Source organism: Bison bison, unplaced genomic scaffold (assembly GCF_000754665.1).
Source record: "Bison bison bison isolate TAMUID 2011002044 unplaced genomic scaffold, Bison_UMD1.0 scf7180017864198, whole genome shotgun sequence".
NCBI classification, from domain to species: Eukaryota; Metazoa; Chordata; class Mammalia; order Artiodactyla; family Bovidae; genus Bison; species Bison bison.
Window position 1 is genome coordinate 2,255,081 of NW_011494770.1, and position 19,988 is coordinate 2,275,068.

Sequence of the window (19,988 nt, forward strand, 5' to 3'; positions counted from 1 at the left end):
TTGCCTATTTGGAACCAGTCTGTTGTTCCATGTCCAGTTCTAACTGTTGCTTTCTGACCTGCATACAGGTTTCTCAAGAGGCAGGTCAGGTGGTCTGGTATTCCCATCTCTTTCAGAATTTTCCACAGTTTATTGTGATCCACACAGTCAAAGGCTTTGGCATAGTCAATAAAGCAGAAATAGATGTTTTTCTGGAACTCTCTTCCTTTTTCGATGATCCAGAGGATGTTGCCAATTTGATCTCTGGTTCCTCTGCCTTTTCTAAAACCAGCTTGAACATCAGGAAGTTCACAGTTCACGTATTGCTGAAGCCTGGCTTGGAGAATTTTGAGCATTACTTTACTAGCCTGTGAGATGAGTGCAAATGTATGATAGTTTTAGCATTCTTTGGCATTGCCTTTCTTTGGGATTGGAATGAAAACTGACCTTTTCCAGTCCTGTGGCCACTGCTGAGTTTTCCAAATTTGCTGGCATATTGAGTGCAGCACTTTCACAGCATCATCTTTCAGGATCTGAAAGAGCTCAACTGGAATTCCATCACCTCCACTAGCTTTGTTCGTAGTGATGCTTTCTAAAGGCCCACTTGACTTCACATTCCAGGATGTCTGGCTCTAGGTGAGTGATCACACTATCGTGATTATCTGGGTCATGAAGATCTTTTTTGTATAATTCTTCTGTGTCTTCTTGCCACCTCTTCTTAATATCTTCTGTTTCTATTAGGTCCATACCATCTCTGTCCTTTATCGAGCCCATCTTTGCATGAAATGTTCCCTTGGTATCTCTAATTTTCTTGAAGAGATCTCTAGTCTTTCCCATTCTGTTGTTTTCCTCTATTTCTTTGCGTTGATCGCTGAGGAAGGCTTTCTTATCTCTCCTTGCCATTCTTTGGAACTCTGCATTCAGATGCTTATATCTTTCCTTTTCTCCTTTGCTTTTCACTTCTCTTCTTTTCACAGCTATTTGTAAGGCCTCCTCAGACAGCCATTTTGCTTTTTTGCATTTCTTTTCCATGGGGATGGTCTTGATCCCTGTCTCCTGTACAATGTCACGAACCTCTGTCCATAGTTCATCAGGCACTCTGTCTATCAGACCTAGTCCCTTGAATCTATTTCTCACTTCCACTGTATAGTCATAAGGGATTTGATTTAGGTCATATCTGAATGGTCTAGTGGTTTTCTCTACTTTCTTCAATTTAAGAAAGTGGATGGCATTAATGGAGGGCATTATATTTGAGCAAAAGAGGCCATTCCAGGTTCTGCACCTCTGCTACCATGTTTCCTTGGAGGTTACTGTGACCTATTTACAATCATCCACAGGGACTAGTAGGGCCCTTGCAATCAACATGCTTCTCTCCAGTGCTGCCTTTAGGCTTATCCAGGGAGCTCTAGAGACTGCTACATCAGATCTTGACATTCTGGAAAATCTATCTGTATGGACTTCACCTAAGTCTGCATTTCTTAGATCATTCCAAGTGCCTTATGTGAAGTATTTCATTTAGCACTCAAAACAACCCTGTGAAGTGCATATGACCATCTTAACTGACAGGTAAATAATCCAAATCATAGAGAGGATAAGCAGTTCCTCCAAGTTCATACCACCACCGAATGGTTCTGAGCCCAGTAAGTCTGACTCCAGAGACCTAAGGACCCTTTTGGAAGCCTAAACAATTTGGCAAAACTTGGCACAGGGGTCATAGCTGTAAGGGTGCTTGTCAGACCTGTATCTAGGTCTATGTTTCTTGACAAGGCCAAAATCATTACAAAAGGGATTTATTTTTACTGGGCACTTACCTTGTTCCAGATATTTTCCATGTGTAAGGTCATTCAATCTTATAAGACAAACAACCCTGCAAGGTTGTCATTATAGTGCCTGAGGAATTAATGCCAGCACGGGTTAAAAATATGCCCACAGCTCTAACTAGTGCTCAAGATGGGTCTCAGACCTAGATCTGGCTGACTCCAAAATATGTACTCTTATTATGATTACAATTGCACCATGCTGCTTTCCAAGCTGACGGTCATCTTCATCATTGAAGTTTAGTTGTTTACTTTGATTCAGCTTCCTCTGAATGAAACTGATGTTACTGAAACATCAGATGTTATTGAAACATCTGAATAGAACTCTTTATCTTGAGAACTGAGAATACACTGAGATTAATTGAGAGGAAGCCAGGCTATACTATAGATATGCCAAGCCTTTACTGTGGACATATATTTGTGTTCTATATTACTTTGTCAACAAAGATCTGTCTAGTCAAGGCTATGGTTTTTCCAGTGGTCATGTGTGGATGTGAGAGTTGGACTATAAAGAAAGCTGAGTGCCGAGGAATTGATGCTTTTGAACTGTGGTATTGGAGAAGACTCTTGAGAGTCCCTTGGACTGCAAGGAGATCCAACCAGTCCATCCTAAAGGAAATCAGTCCTGAATATTCATTGGAAGGACTGATGCTGAAGCTGAAACTCCAATACTTTGGCCACCTCATGTGAAGAGCTGATTCATTTGAAAAGACCCTGATGCTGGGAAAGATTGAGAGCAGGAGGAGAAGGGGACGACAGAGGATGAGATGGTTGGATGGCATCACTGACTCAATGGACATGAGTTTGGGTGAACTCTGGGAGTTGGTGATGGACAGGGAGGCCTGGAGTGCCACGGTTCATGGGGTCACAAAGAGTCAGACACGACTGAGCGACTGAACTGAAACTGAAAACCTATAAAGAGTAATAAACAGGCATGATTTCCGTGTGGTCACCACATACTTTCTCATTAAAGGACTGGTCAGTGTGTCCAGACACAGGTGAATGTGGACACTCTCAGTCTTTTTTTTTTGGCCACCCGGTGAGGGATGTAGGATCTTAGTTCCCTGACCAGGGATAGAACTGACTCCCCTGCATTGGAAGCTCTGAGTCCCAACTACTGGACCACTAGGGAAGTCCAACACAGCCTCAGCCTTAGTCATGGTCCTCAGCCTTGTCTTATCCTGGGTTCTAGGATTGACCTGGCGAGATTACTCTGTCTTTTGAAGTAGTCATGACTTTGCAAGAATTCCTCAAATTTCCCTAGATTTTTGGCCTCTTCTCAGGAGACCATTGTTACCTCATTGGTACCTTTGACTACCCAATTACCTCATACCTCCTATCACTGTGGCATTCACGTCCACTTATAGGCAATGCTAAACCCATCCTTGAATGCCAGGCCCTCTGGGTGAGGTCCCAAAGCTCTGACTCCTGGTTTGATCTGTGATTCTTCACCCTTTGCTCTGCCTACTAAAAACTGTGATTTCTCTTTGCTCACCTGACCCCAAAGACAGTCTCCCAAGGAGATGTGTCTTGGTTGCAAGACCACAAGATCAGTAACTTCCTTCTGGCCCACCTCACCTTCTGTCTATTCTTCCCCCCAGCCTCAGTGGGCCCCTGCTCTTTTCCTGGATGCTGCTGTGGCTCACTCAACTTCTCAGCTCCAAATGCTCCTGTGTTTTCCTGAATCTTAGGTCCTGCTCACATCCTCCTGGAAAGAACTATGTCAACCATCCCTGTCGCTTTTGGCGGGGAGGATTAAGTTCCATAGGAATAGATGACTCCTTTTTCTATAGTTGCTTCTTGAATCTCCTTTGAAAAAAATCTCTCTTCTTCCACAGCTTCAGGGCAAGAAACAAAAAGATCTTTACTTAATATGCAGAACTTGCAACCAGCCCTCTAACCGCTATCCCCGCAGAGAGCCCTTTTCAATGCTTAAAAAATTCTTTTACTTTTTCAGGCTTTTCCCCCTTGAATATGAGTTCTACATTTTTATCACAACATTATAAACTATTTAATGTATTTTTTAATATATTTAATGTCTTGGCAGTGGACTAAAAGAGCTGATGCTACTTTTAGGCATTAAGGTTAACTACCAAATATAGACTTGAACTTTAGGGCTGATAGTAAACACCATTTTCTTGTTATTTTATCATGAGATATTTACAAATGCTCTGATAGTAACCTCCGTATATGCTTATTCTTAATGTTATTTCCTCCAAAAATGAGCTCTTTAAAAATTTAGACATAATTTCTGTCCACTACAATTTCACATTGTGGTCTGTAATTGTTCTCTGAGAATAAAAGAAATAGCTCCTGTTTAATGAGAATTTACTATGTGTCATGCTCTGCACTGAGTAGCTCATAGATATTACTTTGTTCACTCCCTCAACAACACTAAGAGGCTGGTAGAGTCATAATAATTCTCAGTGCGTTAGCTGAAAGTCAGATGAGTTAAGCGGTGTTAGCAGAGTCCAAGAACTAGGCCACAGTGGAGCTTGACTTCAAAGTCCAAACTTAGCTATGGAGTGACTTTGCCTCCCAAAACTGGGTAAAGATAAAAATGTGTGTGGAGTGTGTCTGTGTGTGTCTTTGTGTGAGAGAAAAAGAGACAGAAATAGAGGCTGGGGGCAGAAATACAGAAGTATGCAAAGGAAAAGGTCCTTCTTCATCTCAGTAACTTCCTACCCCATTTAACCCTGCTTAGAGCCTCCACTGTGAACAGTGGCGCTACGGCTAAGACTCAGAGCACTTCATTTATTTAATACAGAAAGTGTTACTGAAAGGTATGCGTGGGGGGTCCAGCTGCTCGCAATCCAGTACACAGGCCGAGTTGGTGGAAAGGAAAGTTTTCTTTGTTTCAGATGCCGGCAACTGGCGGGGAGGGTTGTGGACATCTGTCCAAGGCCAATTCCCCCGCTGACAAGCAGAGAGTGAGAGCATTTATAGGCAGAGTCAGGGGAGGGGGGCAACATGCAGAAACAGCACAGTCATCTCTAACAGTCATCTTCAAATTGGTCATCAGTGGTCTGACTAGCAACATCTTGGTTGTTTTAGGTACAGTTAATCTTCAGTTCCTGGAGAAGGCAATGGCACCCCACTCCAGTACTCTTGCCTGGAAAATCCCAAGGATGGAGGAGCCTGGTAGGAAGCAGTCCATGGGGTCGCACAGAGTCGGACACGACTGAAGCGACTTAGTAGCAGCAGCAGTCTTCAGTTCCGGGGTGCACTTGTTGCCATTTCTTTGCAGTCAGTTCTCAGAATTGTGGCAACTCATGTCCTGGGTACTGTCTGGTCATCACGTGGTTAACTTCACCTGGTGTTTTAGTATCTATAAAACAGCTCACAGGATATGGCTCAGAATATTATCTATAGCCCTTGAGAAAGAACTAAAGGTCCTTGACTATGCTTACTGACTACATTATTATTATTTAGTCTCCTTTGACTGTTTTCCTTTGTTTCAGCATTTCTCACTTCCCTGATTAAACCTATTCTTTGACTAAAGTTTTCCACAGGCAAAAGGCAGGCAGAGAACATGGAGGGGTGGGGAGAGGCGGGCAAGGACCATACGGTCCTGCTCCATTTCAAATGAACACCTTTCTTTTCTCTTTTCTGACCACTGGAGAGGATTTGTCTTTCATTCTTTCATGAAATAGTCTCCTCAAAAACGTCCTTTATCAATAACCTGCATATTCAGATCACAAATGTATTCAGATTCAAGTCTACAGATGAACCTCACTATACGAAAAATGTGCATGATATGTGCTATTTTGTTTGTTGGGACATCACAGGCTTAAAAAGAGGCTGGCCTTTTTGTTATCTATAGCCTATTATTTGTGTAGTTTTATCAGGATACAAGAAAAATCCTTAAGATACAGTACTAATGATCAGATCTGTCTTGATTATTTAAATGTAGTCACTCAAGAGGGAGGGGATATATGTACACTTATAGCTGATTCACACTGTTGTACAGCAGAAACCAACACATTGTAAAGCAATCGGCCTTCAATGGAAACATATACATTACCATATGTAAAATAGATAGCAATGGGAATTTGCTGTGTGATACAGGGAGCTCAGTCCAGTACTCTGTGACAACAGAGGGGTGGGATGGGGTTGGAGACGGGAGGGGGATTCAAGAGGGAGTGTGCATATGTATGTATGTACCTGTGGCTGATTCGTGTTGATGTGTGGCAGAGGCCAATACAATATTGTAAAGCAATTATCCTCCAATAAATAAATAAATACATTTTTAAAAATAAATAAATACATTTAAAAAAATAAATGTGTTCCATGAGAAACAAAACAGCAAATGAGCTAGATAATCTTTTTTTTTTTTTTTTCAGATGATCCTTTAAGTCCAAATCACATGTTCATGATAAGGCACCCAGTAAGTTGAATTCAGTTTTTCCACCTTGCAGCCTACAAAATTACCATTTGGTGTATTGCCACTTTAGAGTGACAAACAGGCAGCCACTTTACCCAGATTTCACTGTAGAGAGGGTTGTAATGTTAATAATAGCATTAAGAGTGAGTCATCCTAGCAGTGGTATGCAGCAATAGCAATCTTGATACTATATTTATTACATGGAAATTATTAAGGCTGTTATTAAGGCTACAAAACCAGAACATGGCAAACCTATCTTTTCATCCTGCCATTTATTTGGAAAGATTCGAATAACTCCTGTTCCACACCAGTTCAATTCAGTTCAGTCACTCAGTCATGTCCAACTCTTGGCGACCCCATGGACTGCAGCACACCAGGCCTTCCTGTCCATCACCAACTCCCAGAGCCTACTCAAGCTCATGTCTATCATGTCAGTGATGCGATCCAACTATCTCATCCTTTGTCATCCCCTTCTCCTCCCACCTTCAATCTTTCCCAGCATCAGGGTCTTTTCCAATGAGTCAGTTCTTCACATCAGGCGGCCAAAGTATTGGAGTTTCAGCTTCAGCATCAGTCCTGATCCTGATGCTCTTCTACCACCAGAGTAGGTCCAAAAAGCCCTAATTTGTCCTTAGTCTCTTGGCAACCTGATTCTAGGAGTACTTGCTATGATAAGGTTTAATAGTTGCAAAGAATATAATTTCCACTGTGCATTAAATATTGATACATTCTTACAATTGTTACCTCAGTCTTTTAAAAGCAGCTGATGAAATCTAAATATAGTAGTGATTTGATACCCACACATGTCTGTTTTTAAAAGATCTGAGCAAGTAATTCCATTTAGCAGTCAGAAATTTTACTTTATCCCTTGCTAAATCCATTCAACCTCTTCCACATGAATTTATCCAAATGGAATATCACTCTATGCTCGGGTCTTTTCTAGATCGCCATATTATACTATCTGCAAGGGAAATGTGTATATAAATGGAAATTTTTTTTACTTTCTGTGCCCACAATCCCTTAAATGTTAAAATTTTCTGTCATTATAATTACTAGTACACAGTTGATCAAAAAAATCAAAATGCTGACACTTTAGATAATCATTAAACCAGAAGAAAGTTTTCTTTGGAAATGCTGCTCTTAATGAGGTGAATAAGGGCATGTTTCTAAAGTTAGTTCATATATTCACTCATGAATATTATTACTAATATGATAAAGATTTGGCATTGTTTTATTTCTATTTTTCAATTTTATAAATGTGGGGACTGAGAAATTTTGTTGAGAAAAATATATGCAGATAGAAAAGATTTTGCTGAAACACAGTCACTCAATTCTTTGAACTCATTCTATGTCAAGAGCACCTAGTGATTTATTATAAAATTCTGTTTCATGTTCTATCAAATGATGACTTGATTAGACCTGCCTTCAATTTTGCTGGACAAAAAGAATTGGAAACCACATGGCTTGCAACAGAATTTTTATTCAGTTATTAGGTCTTTCACGAGGAAAGCTTGCCAAGACTTATCAAAAGGCTATTAATTATACATGCTAGTTTCTACTTAGAGGTACTTTCTAACATAAGATATATTCAAAACGGGTTGATAAAATAAAAATCTTTCATTTTTAATATAACTTTGCACAGGCATAGTTTTTAATAAAATTATTTTTATCTCATCACATGTTTTAAGTATTTTGCGTGTATGTGTGTGTGCCTGCTGAGAGGCTTGGTCGTGTCTGACTCTTTGCAACCCCATGGACTGTAGCCCGCCAAGCTCCTCTGTCCATGGAATTTTCCAGACAAGAATACTGGATTGGGTACACATTTACTACTCCAGGGGATCTTCCTGACCCAGGGATCTAACCCACTTCTCTTATGTCTCCTGCAGTGGCAGGTGGATTCTTTACCACTGAGCCACGATATTTTTGTCAAAACTTTGATGAGCTAAAACAGCAGATTTAGGTCACTGAATTTGTGGAAAATCAACTCGGCAAAAATAGTCACTTCAGAATTACTCTCTTCAGAATAACTCTGACTTCAGTTTCTGTTCAAACAAATCAACTAATATATACATCTAAGAAATATTATAGAAACTATTGATAAATAAATTATGAAGAACATCTTATAAAACAGGTTGCTAGAGTAGTAAAGATGAGATCTAAATTATGTAGCTGCTAAGTCACCTCAGTCGTGTCCAACTCTGTGCGACCCCATAAACGGCAGCCCACCAGGCTCCCCTGTCCCAGGGATTCTCCAGGCAAGAACACAGGAGTGGGTTGCCATTTCCTTCTCCAATGCATGAAAGGGAAAAGTGAAAGTGAAGTCACTCAGTCATGTTGGTAATAGAATTAATTTTTTTCATTTTTAACAATAAGTCATGAAACAAGAAAATAATGCTATTTCTTATAACAAATCTGTAGTTAAGTGATGTAGTATGAAATTCCAACTGAGTGGAAGTGCATTTTTCCCTTTCAAGGGGGAAGAGAACTTTTGGGAAAAGGAATATTCATAATGAAGAACCTTCATAAACAGAGCTACCACTTCTCAAGTTGATCAATTTCAAGTCAGAATATGTACGGGAATTGAGAACCTGGAAGTTGATGCCCTCAAAACTATCTCAGATGCCCTTTGGAAATTCTCCTATGATCAGGAGTTCCCCTGTTTGAAGACTATTGCTGTTAGGAATCAATCTGCTTTGACACCTAGGGCACCAGGCATAAAATCAATAATAATGATTGTTATGCTGAGAAAGGCCAATTGCCATTTACAGGCTAAGGATTGCTAAAATTATCATCAGCCATGTTTCTTCATGATTCTCAGATGCCAGCTGTATATCACAACTGATGACTCACAGTCACCTGAAACAGCACATCCATAACTGAACTCATTGTCTTTCTATTCAGGTCTGCTATTCATTCTATATTTCCTGCCTCAGAGTATGAAACCAATGTCTACCTCATCACCTGTAGAAAATGCATCTGTTGCTCACCCAAAATCCATTCTTCACCAATAAAACCACTACTTAGTTCAGAGAGGCAATAAAAACTCCCTTGCAACTAAGGGTGGCTAACAGTCAGACTAGTTCTGACTAGTGCATATTATAGTAACAGGGACGGGACATCCAGGAAAGTTCCTTTAAATGGGGCTTCCCAGGTAGCTCAGCAGTAAAGAATCAGCCTGAAATGCAGGAATTGCAGAAGACACAGATTTGATCCCTGGGTGGGTAAGATCCCAAACCCACTCCAGTATTCTTGCCTGGAAAATCCCATGGACAGAGGAGCATGGCAGGCTACAGTCCATAGAGTCGCAACAAGTCAGAGACGACTGAAGTTACTTAGCATACACACATACCAGCCCCAGAATCAGTCATTTCTTCAAGGATTCCTGGGGATGTCATTAAATGGGGGCAGACTCAGCCTTTTCTTCTTGGCCCCTCTTCTGCATCCAGCCTGGACCACAGATGTGACAGCATACGCTTCTCATAGTAACAAGATGACAACATGTGGATGAAGGCCCACGCTGAAGAAAGTTGGACAGAAAGCTAGGAGGAGGCTACAGCCCTGCCCACATCACAATCTGTAGATGGACTGTACTGCCAGCTTTCCTAGCCAAGCACAATCCTGACTTCTTAACCAACCCAGAAACTTGGATTGTTCTGTAAGTCTCCTTTTCTCTCACTCCCCACATCCACCTGGTGTCCAACCCTAATCGTTTTTGTTTTTTTTTTTTAAGATTTATTTATTTATTTTGGCTGTGCTGAGTCTTTGTTGCTGCTTTCTCTAGTTGTAGCAAGCAGGGGTTCTCTTCGTTGCTGTGCATGGGCTTCTCATTTGAGGTAGTTTCTCTTGTTGCAGAGCACAGGCTCTTGGCATACAGGTTTCAGCCTGCGTCTGTGGCACATGGGCTCAGTAGTTGTGGCTCAGCACATCTGCAGGGCTCATCCCCCTGCAGCATGTGGGATCTTCCTGGACGGGGGATCAAGCCTGTGTCCCCTGAGCTGGCAGGCAGATTCTTAACCATTAGACCACCAAGGAAGCACCCCAAGCCCTAATCATTTTATCTCCCTAACATTTCCGTCATTTCTGGTTTCTTTGTCCTGACAGCCACTGCCTTAGTTTGAGCCCTTGCCTTTTGGTTTGTCCACTTCTCTGGAAGCAGTGTTTACTTATTAGAGTCTCATCTTGACACTGGAGCTTTAAGTGGACTCTGTTGGCTGTAGAATGAAGCACCAACATCTTCAAATGAAACATTAGATCCTAGAATGTGATCTGATGCTTGCTTGCCTTGCTAGACTCATCCTTGACATGCTTCTCCCATCCTGCACTCCAGAAAACTGAGCTACACTAAGTTGTCCACTGTTTTTAGACCTTTTTTCTCTCTCCTCTTTCCTCTGAAATAAACTTCATTCCTATACGCCAATAAACTTTTTAAAAAAAACGTTCATAATTCATGTCATCATAGCAAGCATATACTCTTCTTTTAACACTCAACTTATATCCCTCTCAAAGGCTTTCCTGGTTCCACTCCTCTCTTACTGAAAAAAAAAAAAAAAACAGAAACAAAGAGAATTAGAGGATTCATAAAACTTGATTTAACAATTATTTTATTCTTTTCTGAAAAATGGGAATTAAAAATGCTACAGTCTCTATGCAAATATAGAAAAATACTTATTTATATATGTATTTTATACAAATATTGTTAAAAATCCAATCCAGTTATAGCCAACATAGCTTTGATGAAGTTACTATTTCCACAGAAGTTGGTGGTAAAATGGAATGAGCCCAGTCATTTCTGAAAATGCATGCTTATCAGACTAATGTCATTGTTTCGTGTGTCTTATTAGCTGTGTTATTTACTTTGAATAGTAAATGGTGCCTGAGCAGTTACCTGTCTGATTAATTTATTTTATGTAGAGTCTAATCATAGCTCCATCAATATGTCAGCATTTAATAAACATTTGGGGATGTTAATTGAATACTAACAGTGTAAATTGTCCATTTGATCATTGTAATACAGGCACTATCTTGCCACATGTGTTGATTATGCACTTGGAGTTAAGAGAAGATAACGGTGCCCAGATTTATTTTGACTAAATTAAAATAAACACTGTGTTTGAAACATCTGGCCAGTCTTTGTTTCCCTATACTATGCAATGATTAGTAACTATTTTTAAAGGCCCTTTCTATAGTGCTAGGAACTCTGGCATGATAGGCACAGAAGGAAAGAAGACTGGACTTGAGGACCTATTTCCTTAGCTTTGTTCGGCATTTTTTAATGATCATATAATTTACTTAATTGAAACACATCTGCATAAGGTGACGGGACACAAAGCTCCAGGAATGTGGGGTAAATATGTAAAGTAAAGGTGTCTTCCTTTACCCCTCAGCACACAGTGGGATACTGTACCTCATGAAGTTGCTTCAGGAAGGGGTCTCCCTTCCAGGGTTTCTCAGAACATCCCTCTTCCTTCCAGAGATGGACACAGGTACACGAGTACCCTATTTATCCTCCGGTGCACATGCCAAGTCCCCTGTGTTGAGGGCTGGGGTGAGGGGGCAAGGTGCGCAGGACTGTTTGTAAGTGGGAGGGACAGAGCAGGGACAGAATAGGCTAGAAGAATGGCAAGATAAGAAGGAGGCATCAGGAAGGAGGCAAAAGAGAACCTTCTCTGGCTAAAGCCTCCTCCCCATTCACCTTTAAGAAGATAAAGTGAAAATGTTAGCTGCTCAGTCATGTCTGACTCTGACCCTATGGACTGCAGGCCACCAGGCTCCTCTGTCCATGGAATTCTTCGGGCAAGAACACTGGGTGGGTAGCCGTTCCCTTCTCTAGGGGATCTTCCCCACCCAGGGATCAACCCAGGGATCAAACAGGGTCGCCTGCATTCCCTGCAGATTCTTTACTGTCTGAGCCAATTGGGGAGCCTTTAGGAGAAGGAACTCCCAAAAAGAAGGGCTGGAAAATAAGGGGAAATGGTCCTGGCTCAACTCTTCCACCCTCAGCCCTCAGCCTGCACCCCAGGACCCCTGCTCTAAATGCAGACCCACAGCCCTGGCCCCAGCCTTGCTCCACTACCCACTCCTCACCCTGGTTGCAGCCACGGAGGTTCTCCCCGGGAGATGGAGGAGGGGAAGTGCTTGCAGAGTTGGGGGAGGAATTCCCTGCTAGGATGACAGTAAGGAGAGAGAGATGAGAGAAGACAGAAAGAAGACAAGGGAGGATGAAAGAAGGGGGAGAAGAAAGGCAGAAAGAAGAAATGGAGACAAGAGAGAAAAGCCAGCAGACTAGTAAGAAAGGGAAGGAAGGATAGCGACCCTCCTCCCCACAGCCCCAAGGGTGTAAGAATTTAAGCCTCTTCCTCCAGTCATGGAGAAAGATTTGGGCAGCAAGTGTCCCTTGGGGCAGGGACCCTAAGTGCTGTGTATCTACTTGGCAGACAGGAGGAGAAAAATAGAGACCATAAAGCCCCACTGACAGCCAGTCACTGGATCCACGACAGAGCCCTCAGCAAGGTGTCAGAGTGTCTCTAGGACAGAGGTCACACAACTCAGCTGCCTGCCGGACCACTCTGGTCACTAGCAGTGAAGTCAGCCAGGGAGTGCTCTGCTGAGCTGGGGAGCATGACTCAGGGGCTTCTGTTACTTGGTTTCCGCCAATATCTTCCATGTCATAATCTCAGTCTAGTTTCACCAGATCTCTGTTTTGCTTTATTTTCAAGAAAATTCAGGAATCTGTGTATTTCTGAGAAATCTCTTGATTTTTAAATGTCAATGTGTGCTCATTCGCTCGGTCATGACAACTCTTTGCAACCCTATGGACTGTAGCCCCCCAGGCTCCTCTGTCCATGAGATTTCCCAGGCAAGAATACTGGAGTGGGTTGCCATTCCCTTCTCCAGGGGATCTTCCCAACCCAGGGATCAAACCCATTTCCCACATTGCAGGCAGATCCTTTACTGTATGAACCATCAGGGAAGCCCTTATGTGTCAATAACTGCTTTTGTTTTTAAGCAATCAATCAAAATGAAATAATTCTGTGGGGCAGACATAATCTCAAAATCCATGTGTCAGTTAAACAATTTTTTCTGTTCATTGAACTTCTCCTTGGACCTTTGTGGTGGGAGCACCTGATCACTCATTTCCAGCACCTTCAAGAGGTCTGAGAAAGGGGACTAGGCAATCTGCAAATGAATTGTGAAGCTAATTACCTAAAGGAATGGTTAAAATTATACAAATGGAGATCTAACTAGTTTTTCCTATAGATAGAAAATAGATCTATAGCTCTATCTATCTAGGTTTTTCTGTGAGCCTGGGAACATAATTGACTTCCCTGGTGGCTCATACAGTGAAGAATCTGCTGGCAGTGCAGGAGACCCAGGCAGAAAGATCCCCTGGTGAAGGGAACATAATAACTATCATTTATAAGACTATTTGGGGGAAATATTTTTCAATTTACAACAACAAAAAGCAGTACACTTGTGGAACTCAACCCTTTCATTGGCAGAAGGATACCATTGTATCCAGTATTTTAGTAGGAGATAGTTTTCTGTGAGATATGATCTGAAAAGATTTTGGAGAATTCCTGAAGACTTAGTTAGCTATCTGATATTCTTGCTGTGAGGAAGATATCTAGTCTCCTTCATAATGAAGATTCCTCTGTCAAGATTAGTGTCATTGTCTGTGGCCCATGCAACATTAAAGCATAAGATCATGTATCTCTTGGAATGGATATAAATATCTACAAGAAGATTAATGTGCTCTGACTAAATATTTAATCAGGGCTATTCAAGCAGAGCCCATCACTGACTGTCTTAAACTTTAAACTTAAATTTATAGATTCTGCGATGGTTAATTTTATGTGTCAAACTGGCTGACCTATGATACCCAAATATGAGTGTAGTTGTTGCTTTGAAGGTATTTTTTTAGAGGTGATAAATATTTATAAACAGTTGGTTTTAAGTAAAAGAGATTACCCTCCATGATGTGGGTGGGCCTTGTACAGTCAGCTGAAGCAAAGACTGATTATCCACAGAAGAAGGAACTCTGTCTCAAGACTTTAACCTAGAAGTCCTGCCTGAGTTTCCAGCCTACTGGCCTGCCCTACAAATTTCAGACTTACCAGCACCCACAATCACATAAGCTGACTCAAAATAAGTCTCTCTATATATGCATGGATATTGTTGTGTGGACTGCAGCACACCAGGCCTCTCTATCCTTCACCATCTCCTGAAGTTTGCCCAAGTTCATGTCCATTGCATTGGTGATGCCATCCAGCCAGCCATCTCATCCACTGATGTCCTCTTCTCCTTCTTCCCTCAATCTTTCCCAGCATCAGGGACTTTTCCAATGAGTCAGCTGTTCGCATCAGGTGACCAAAATACTGGAGTTTCAGCTTCAGCATCATTCTTCCAACAAGTGTTCAGGGTTGATTTCCCTTAAGACTGCCTGGTTTGATTTTCTTGTTGTCCAAGGGAATATCAAGAGTCTTCTGTAGCACCACAGTTCGAAGGCATCAATATGCATGGATGTATCTCCTATTGATTCTGTTTTTCTGGAGCACCCTGACTGATAAGATCCCCATCAATGAATCTGGAAATTGCACTTCTTCCAGTCAATCCCTGTTTGTCATTTCTACCCTAAATCATTTTTTAAGTAAAATGTGAGTATGATGAAGTGAATGTTTTTTCATGGAGCATCATGAGTTCTAATTCTTCTTTTGGCTGCACCTCTCAATCCATGGGGAAATATGAGCAAAGGAACTAATATTTACTGAGCAGACATTTATTAGACTTTGTTCAACAAATTTCTGAAGTAGACTATTTTTATTATTATCCCCATTTTTACAGAGAAGGAAACCACCTCTAGAGCACATCATATGAATTTTAGCCTAATGCATTTTCACAATCTGAGCACACCTATTTAGCCAGCACCTAGATCAAGAAGCAACTTGACCAGTGCCCCAAAAGCACCCCAAGTATTATATTGTATGAAAGTGAAAGTGTTAGTCCCTCAGTCACATCTGACTCTTTGTGACCCCATGGACTGTAGCCTGTGAGACTCCTGTGTCCTTGGAATTGTCCAAGCAAGACTACTGGGGTAGGTTGCCATTTCCTCCTCCAGGGGATCTTCCTGATTCAGGGATTGCATTGAAAGCAGATTCTTTACCATCTGAGCCACCAGTGAGGCCCCCCATTATGTTGTATATGTTTATATAAATATGTTTGAATATATATGGATGAATATGTGTAACCACTATCCAGATCAAGATATAAATAATTTCCAGTACCTCAGAAGGTTCCCTTTGGCTTTCTTCCAATCACTACTTCCTTTCAAAAGTAACCACTATCCTGACTTCTAAAAGCGAAGATTCATTTTGCTTATTACTATATTCTATATAAATGGAATCATACAAATGTGTACTCTTTGGGCTCCAGCTTTGGGCTCATTTCCTCAACCTTTATCTCCGTAAGATTTATCTATTAACATAATGTTACAGTTCATTAATGTGAGACTCAGAGATTATAAATATATATATATATTATATATATATGCATATAAATTAATATGCAAATTAGTTGACCAAAAGCACACAGCTATAGAAAACAGCAGAGCCAGGAGTCTAGCTCAGGACTGTCTAATTCCAAAGCCCATGCTTTTTTTTCTGCTTTATCAGTGTTTTCCAAAATAGCATATGTGGAAAATTTATGTGAAAATTTCAGTGGTACATAGGTAATGTTATTGTTAACAGTTATTAGTATTTTATTGTGTTATTAATATTACTAATGTAAATATTTACTGTGCATTTAGAAAAAATAGCTAGCACCTCGAGCCCATAATAAAAGTTCCCTTTTATAAATATAGTTCAAAAGCAAATTTCTGTCAACTCTATGATCCAATAATACTATACATATACCCACCAAAAGATAAGTACGTTTTATTTTTAATTTCAAAATATAAACAGACTAAATTTCTATCAACAGTAAAATGGATAAATAAACTATGGAATATTAGTATGCTGCTGCTGCTAAGTCACTTCAGTCGTGTCCAACTCTGTGTGACCCCATAGACAGCAGCCCACCAGGCTCCCCCGTCCCTGGGATTCTCCAGGTAAGAACACTGGAGTGGGTTGCCATTTCCTTCTCCAATGCATGAAAGTGAAAAGTGAAAGTGAAGTCGCTCAGTCGTCTCTGACCCTCAGCGGCCCCATGGACTGCAGCCTTCCAGGCTCCTCCGTCCATGGGATTTTTCCAGGCAAGAGTACTGGAGTGGGATGCCATTGCCTTCTCCGGGAATATTAGTATATTGGAATGCTATACACTAAAGGAGAAGAGGGTGGCAGAGGATAAGATGATTAGATAGCATCACTAACTCAATGGACATGAATCTGACCAAATTCTGGCAGATAGTGAAGGACAGGGAATCCTGCAGTCCATGGGCTGGAAAAGAGTCAGACATGACTTAGCAACTGAACAACAGCGTACACTAATGAAAAAAGAACAAACTACTGCTACATACAATAATATGGATGAATCTCTCAGAGGCTGTGATCAGCACAGATGGCAGACAAAAAAGAATGCGTGCTATACAATTCCACTTGTATGAATTCAAAAATAGTCGAAACTGATTTATGGGGATAGATGTCAAAACAGTGGTTACCTGAGGGAGCGATATTCACTGAGAAAGGGCAAGAGCGAGCCTTCTAGGGCTGGAAAAGCTATGTATCTTAATATGGGTGGTAATTATCTGCGTGTATGTGTGATCCATGGCACTGTACAGATAAGATCTGTGCACTTTATCACTTATTCTAGAAAAAAAATCAATAAAATTTAAAACAATGTATTTCCATTTTTTTAAAGTGAATCTATTTAATCAAAAATCCTGAATTAAGGGTAGTTTCAGAATTCCACAGGGCTTCCCTGGTGGCTCAGATGGTAAAGAATCTTCTTTCAATGCAATCCCTGAATCAGGAAGATCCCCTGGAGGAGGAAATGGCAACGTACCCCAGTATTCTTGCCAGGAGAGTCCCATGGGCAGAGGAGAACCCCATGGACTTGAAAAGAATCAGACACTACTGAGCAAATTTAATACTCATTCACACTCACTGAAGTGGTCCACAGATGACCCCTGTTTCTCAGTGCCTAGCCAGGGGCCAGCAGAACTGATGTCACCTAGGAGCTTACCTGATCTGCAGTCTCTTGTGCCTGGCTCCAGACGTACTGAAACACCGAGTGCATTTTGCTAGGGTCTCCAGGTGATTCACATGCCCTGAATGGAACATAGAGACAACCACTAGACCAACTATTTCATGTGCATTTATTTTATCTTCCTAACTAGATTGTAAACTTCTTGAAAACAATGTAGAATAGTGGACAGAGAGCTCAGACTCCCAGTTATGCTACTTCCTAGCTGAGTAACTTGAGGAAGTTACTAGATTCCCTTGCTGCTAAGTCACTTTAGTCATGTCCAACTCTGTGTGACCCCATAGACGGCAGCCCACCAGCCTACCCCGTCCCTGGGATTCTCCAGGCAAGAACACTGGAGTGGGTTGCCATTTCCTTCTCCAAAGCATGGAAGTGAAAAGTGAAAGTGAAGTTACTCAGTCTTGTCCGACTTAGCGACTCCATGGACTGCAGCCCACCAGGCCCCTCGATCCATGGGGTTTTCCAGGCAAGAGTACTGGAGTGGGGTGCCATTGCCTTCTCCGAGATTCCCTTAGCCTCAGAATATAAAGTGTGAAGAATAATAATACTTTTATTAATACTTACTTCATGGATGTTGTAAAGATTAAATAATGCATGTGAAGTGCTTAGTACCTTGCTAAATACAGACTAAAAATTTAATAAATGGTAGCTATTACTATCACCTTCATCATTGCACTTTGGGCTGAGGGGTGAAAGCCCTCAGGTATAGGTGATGCCTGAACATTTAATATTTGATTTGATGGTGAATACAAAGAAGAGAAACCCCTTTATGGTTCTTTGCCTCTTGATGTTCTTCAGTTTTTGTCTTATTGTACTTAAAAGAAACCCATGGTGGTGGTGATTTAGTCGCTAAGTCGTGACCAACTCTTGCGACCCCATGGACTATAGACTCACCAGGCTCCTCTGTCCATGGGATTCTCCAGGCAAGAATACTGGAGTGGGTTGCCATTTCCTTCTCCAAAAGAAACCCATAATTTAGCCCAAAATGGAGAGTTGTCTTGGACTTTGGCAGATCCTAAAAGAGAGATTAGTTAAGTTTCTTTGGGGAGCCTATTTTTATTCTTTCCCTTTCTCCCCCTCTTCTGCTTCATGAGTCACTGCCTAAAAAGCCCCTGAAAACACCTGAACCCATTCAGCGAATCATTCTGGGCCTCAGATCTTCATTCTCAGCTTTCCTGTCCCTCCTTTCTCATGTCTGATTTAGAGTTGGGTTGAGTCGAGTCTTGTAAAACATTCTAACAGAGCAGAGAGTAGGCATGCCTGAAATATAATTACAGTTGACCCTTGAACAACAGGGGTTTGAACTGCACAAGTCCGCTTACATACAAATATCTTTAATAGAAATACTACAGTATTGTATATAATCCATGATTGGTGGAATAGGCAGATGTTGAACCTCAGATATGGAGGAACAGTGAATATAGAGGGTTGACATGGATAAATTACACGGGGATTTTCCACCACAGGGAGCACTGGCATCCTCAACTCCCATGTTGTTAAAGGATCAATTGAAATTAAGAGGCATCTATGACTATGCCAAAGACTTTGACTGTGTGGATCACAATAAACTGTGGGAAATTCTGAAAGAGATGGGAATACCAGACCACCTGACCTGCCTCTTGAGAAATCTGTATGCAGTTCAGGAAGCAACAGTTAGAACTGGACGTGGAACAACAGACTGGTTCCAAATAGGAAAAGGAGTACATCAAGGCTGTATATTGTCACCCTGCTTATTTAACTTATATGCAGAGTACATCATGAGAAAGGCAGGGCTGGAAGAAACACAAGCTGGAATCAAGATTGCTGGGAGAAATATCAATAACCTCAGATACGCAGATGACACCTCCCTTATGGCAGAAAGTGAAGAGGAACTCAAAAGCCTCTTGATGAGAGTGAAAGTGGAGAGTGAAAAAGTTGGCTTAAAGCTCAACATTCAGAAAACGAAGATCATGGCATCTGGTCCCATCACTTCATGGGAAATAGATGGGGAAACAGTGGAAACAGTGTCAGACTTTATTTTTTTGGGCTCCAAAATCACTGCAGATGGTGAGTGCAGCCATGTAATTAAAAGACGCTTACTCCTTGGAAGGAAAGTTATGACCAACCTAGATAGTATATTGAAAAGCAGACACATTACTTTGCCAATAAAGGTCTGTCTAGTCAAGGCTATGGTTTTTCCTGTGGTCATCTATGGATGTGAGAGATGGACTGTGAAGAAGGCTGAGCGCCGAAGAATTGATGCTTTTGAACTGTGGTATTGTTGGAGAAGACTCTTGAGAGTCCCTTGGATTGCAAGGAGATCCAACCAGTCCATTCTGAAGGAGATCAGCCCTGGGATTTCTTTGGAAGGAATGATGCTAAAGCTGAAACTCCAATACTTTGGCCACCTCATGCGAAGAATTGACTCATTGGAAAAGACTCTGATGCTTGGAGGGATTGGGGGCAGGAGGAAAAGGGGACGACAGAGGATGAGATGGCTGGATGGCATCACTGACTCGATGGACATGAGTCTGAGTGAACTCCGGAAGTTGGTGATGGACAGGGAGGCCTGGCGTGCTGCGATTCATGGGGTCAGAAAGAGTCGGACACGACTGAGTGACTGAAATGAACTG

General features: G+C 41.5%; 1 protein-coding gene across 1 annotated transcript in view; it reads right to left on the reverse strand.

Annotated features, from left to right (window-relative positions):
* HECA (headcase homolog (Drosophila)) overlaps window positions 1-18,044 on the reverse strand; it is a 91,751-nt gene extending 73,707 nt beyond the window's left edge. The window contains 2 exon segments of the mRNA XM_010844301.1: window positions 17,356-17,413; window positions 18,039-18,044. Coding sequence (XP_010842603.1) covers window positions 17,356-17,413; window positions 18,039-18,044 — 64 coding nt within the window.
* Between the last annotated feature and the right edge of the window lie 1,944 nt (window positions 18,045-19,988).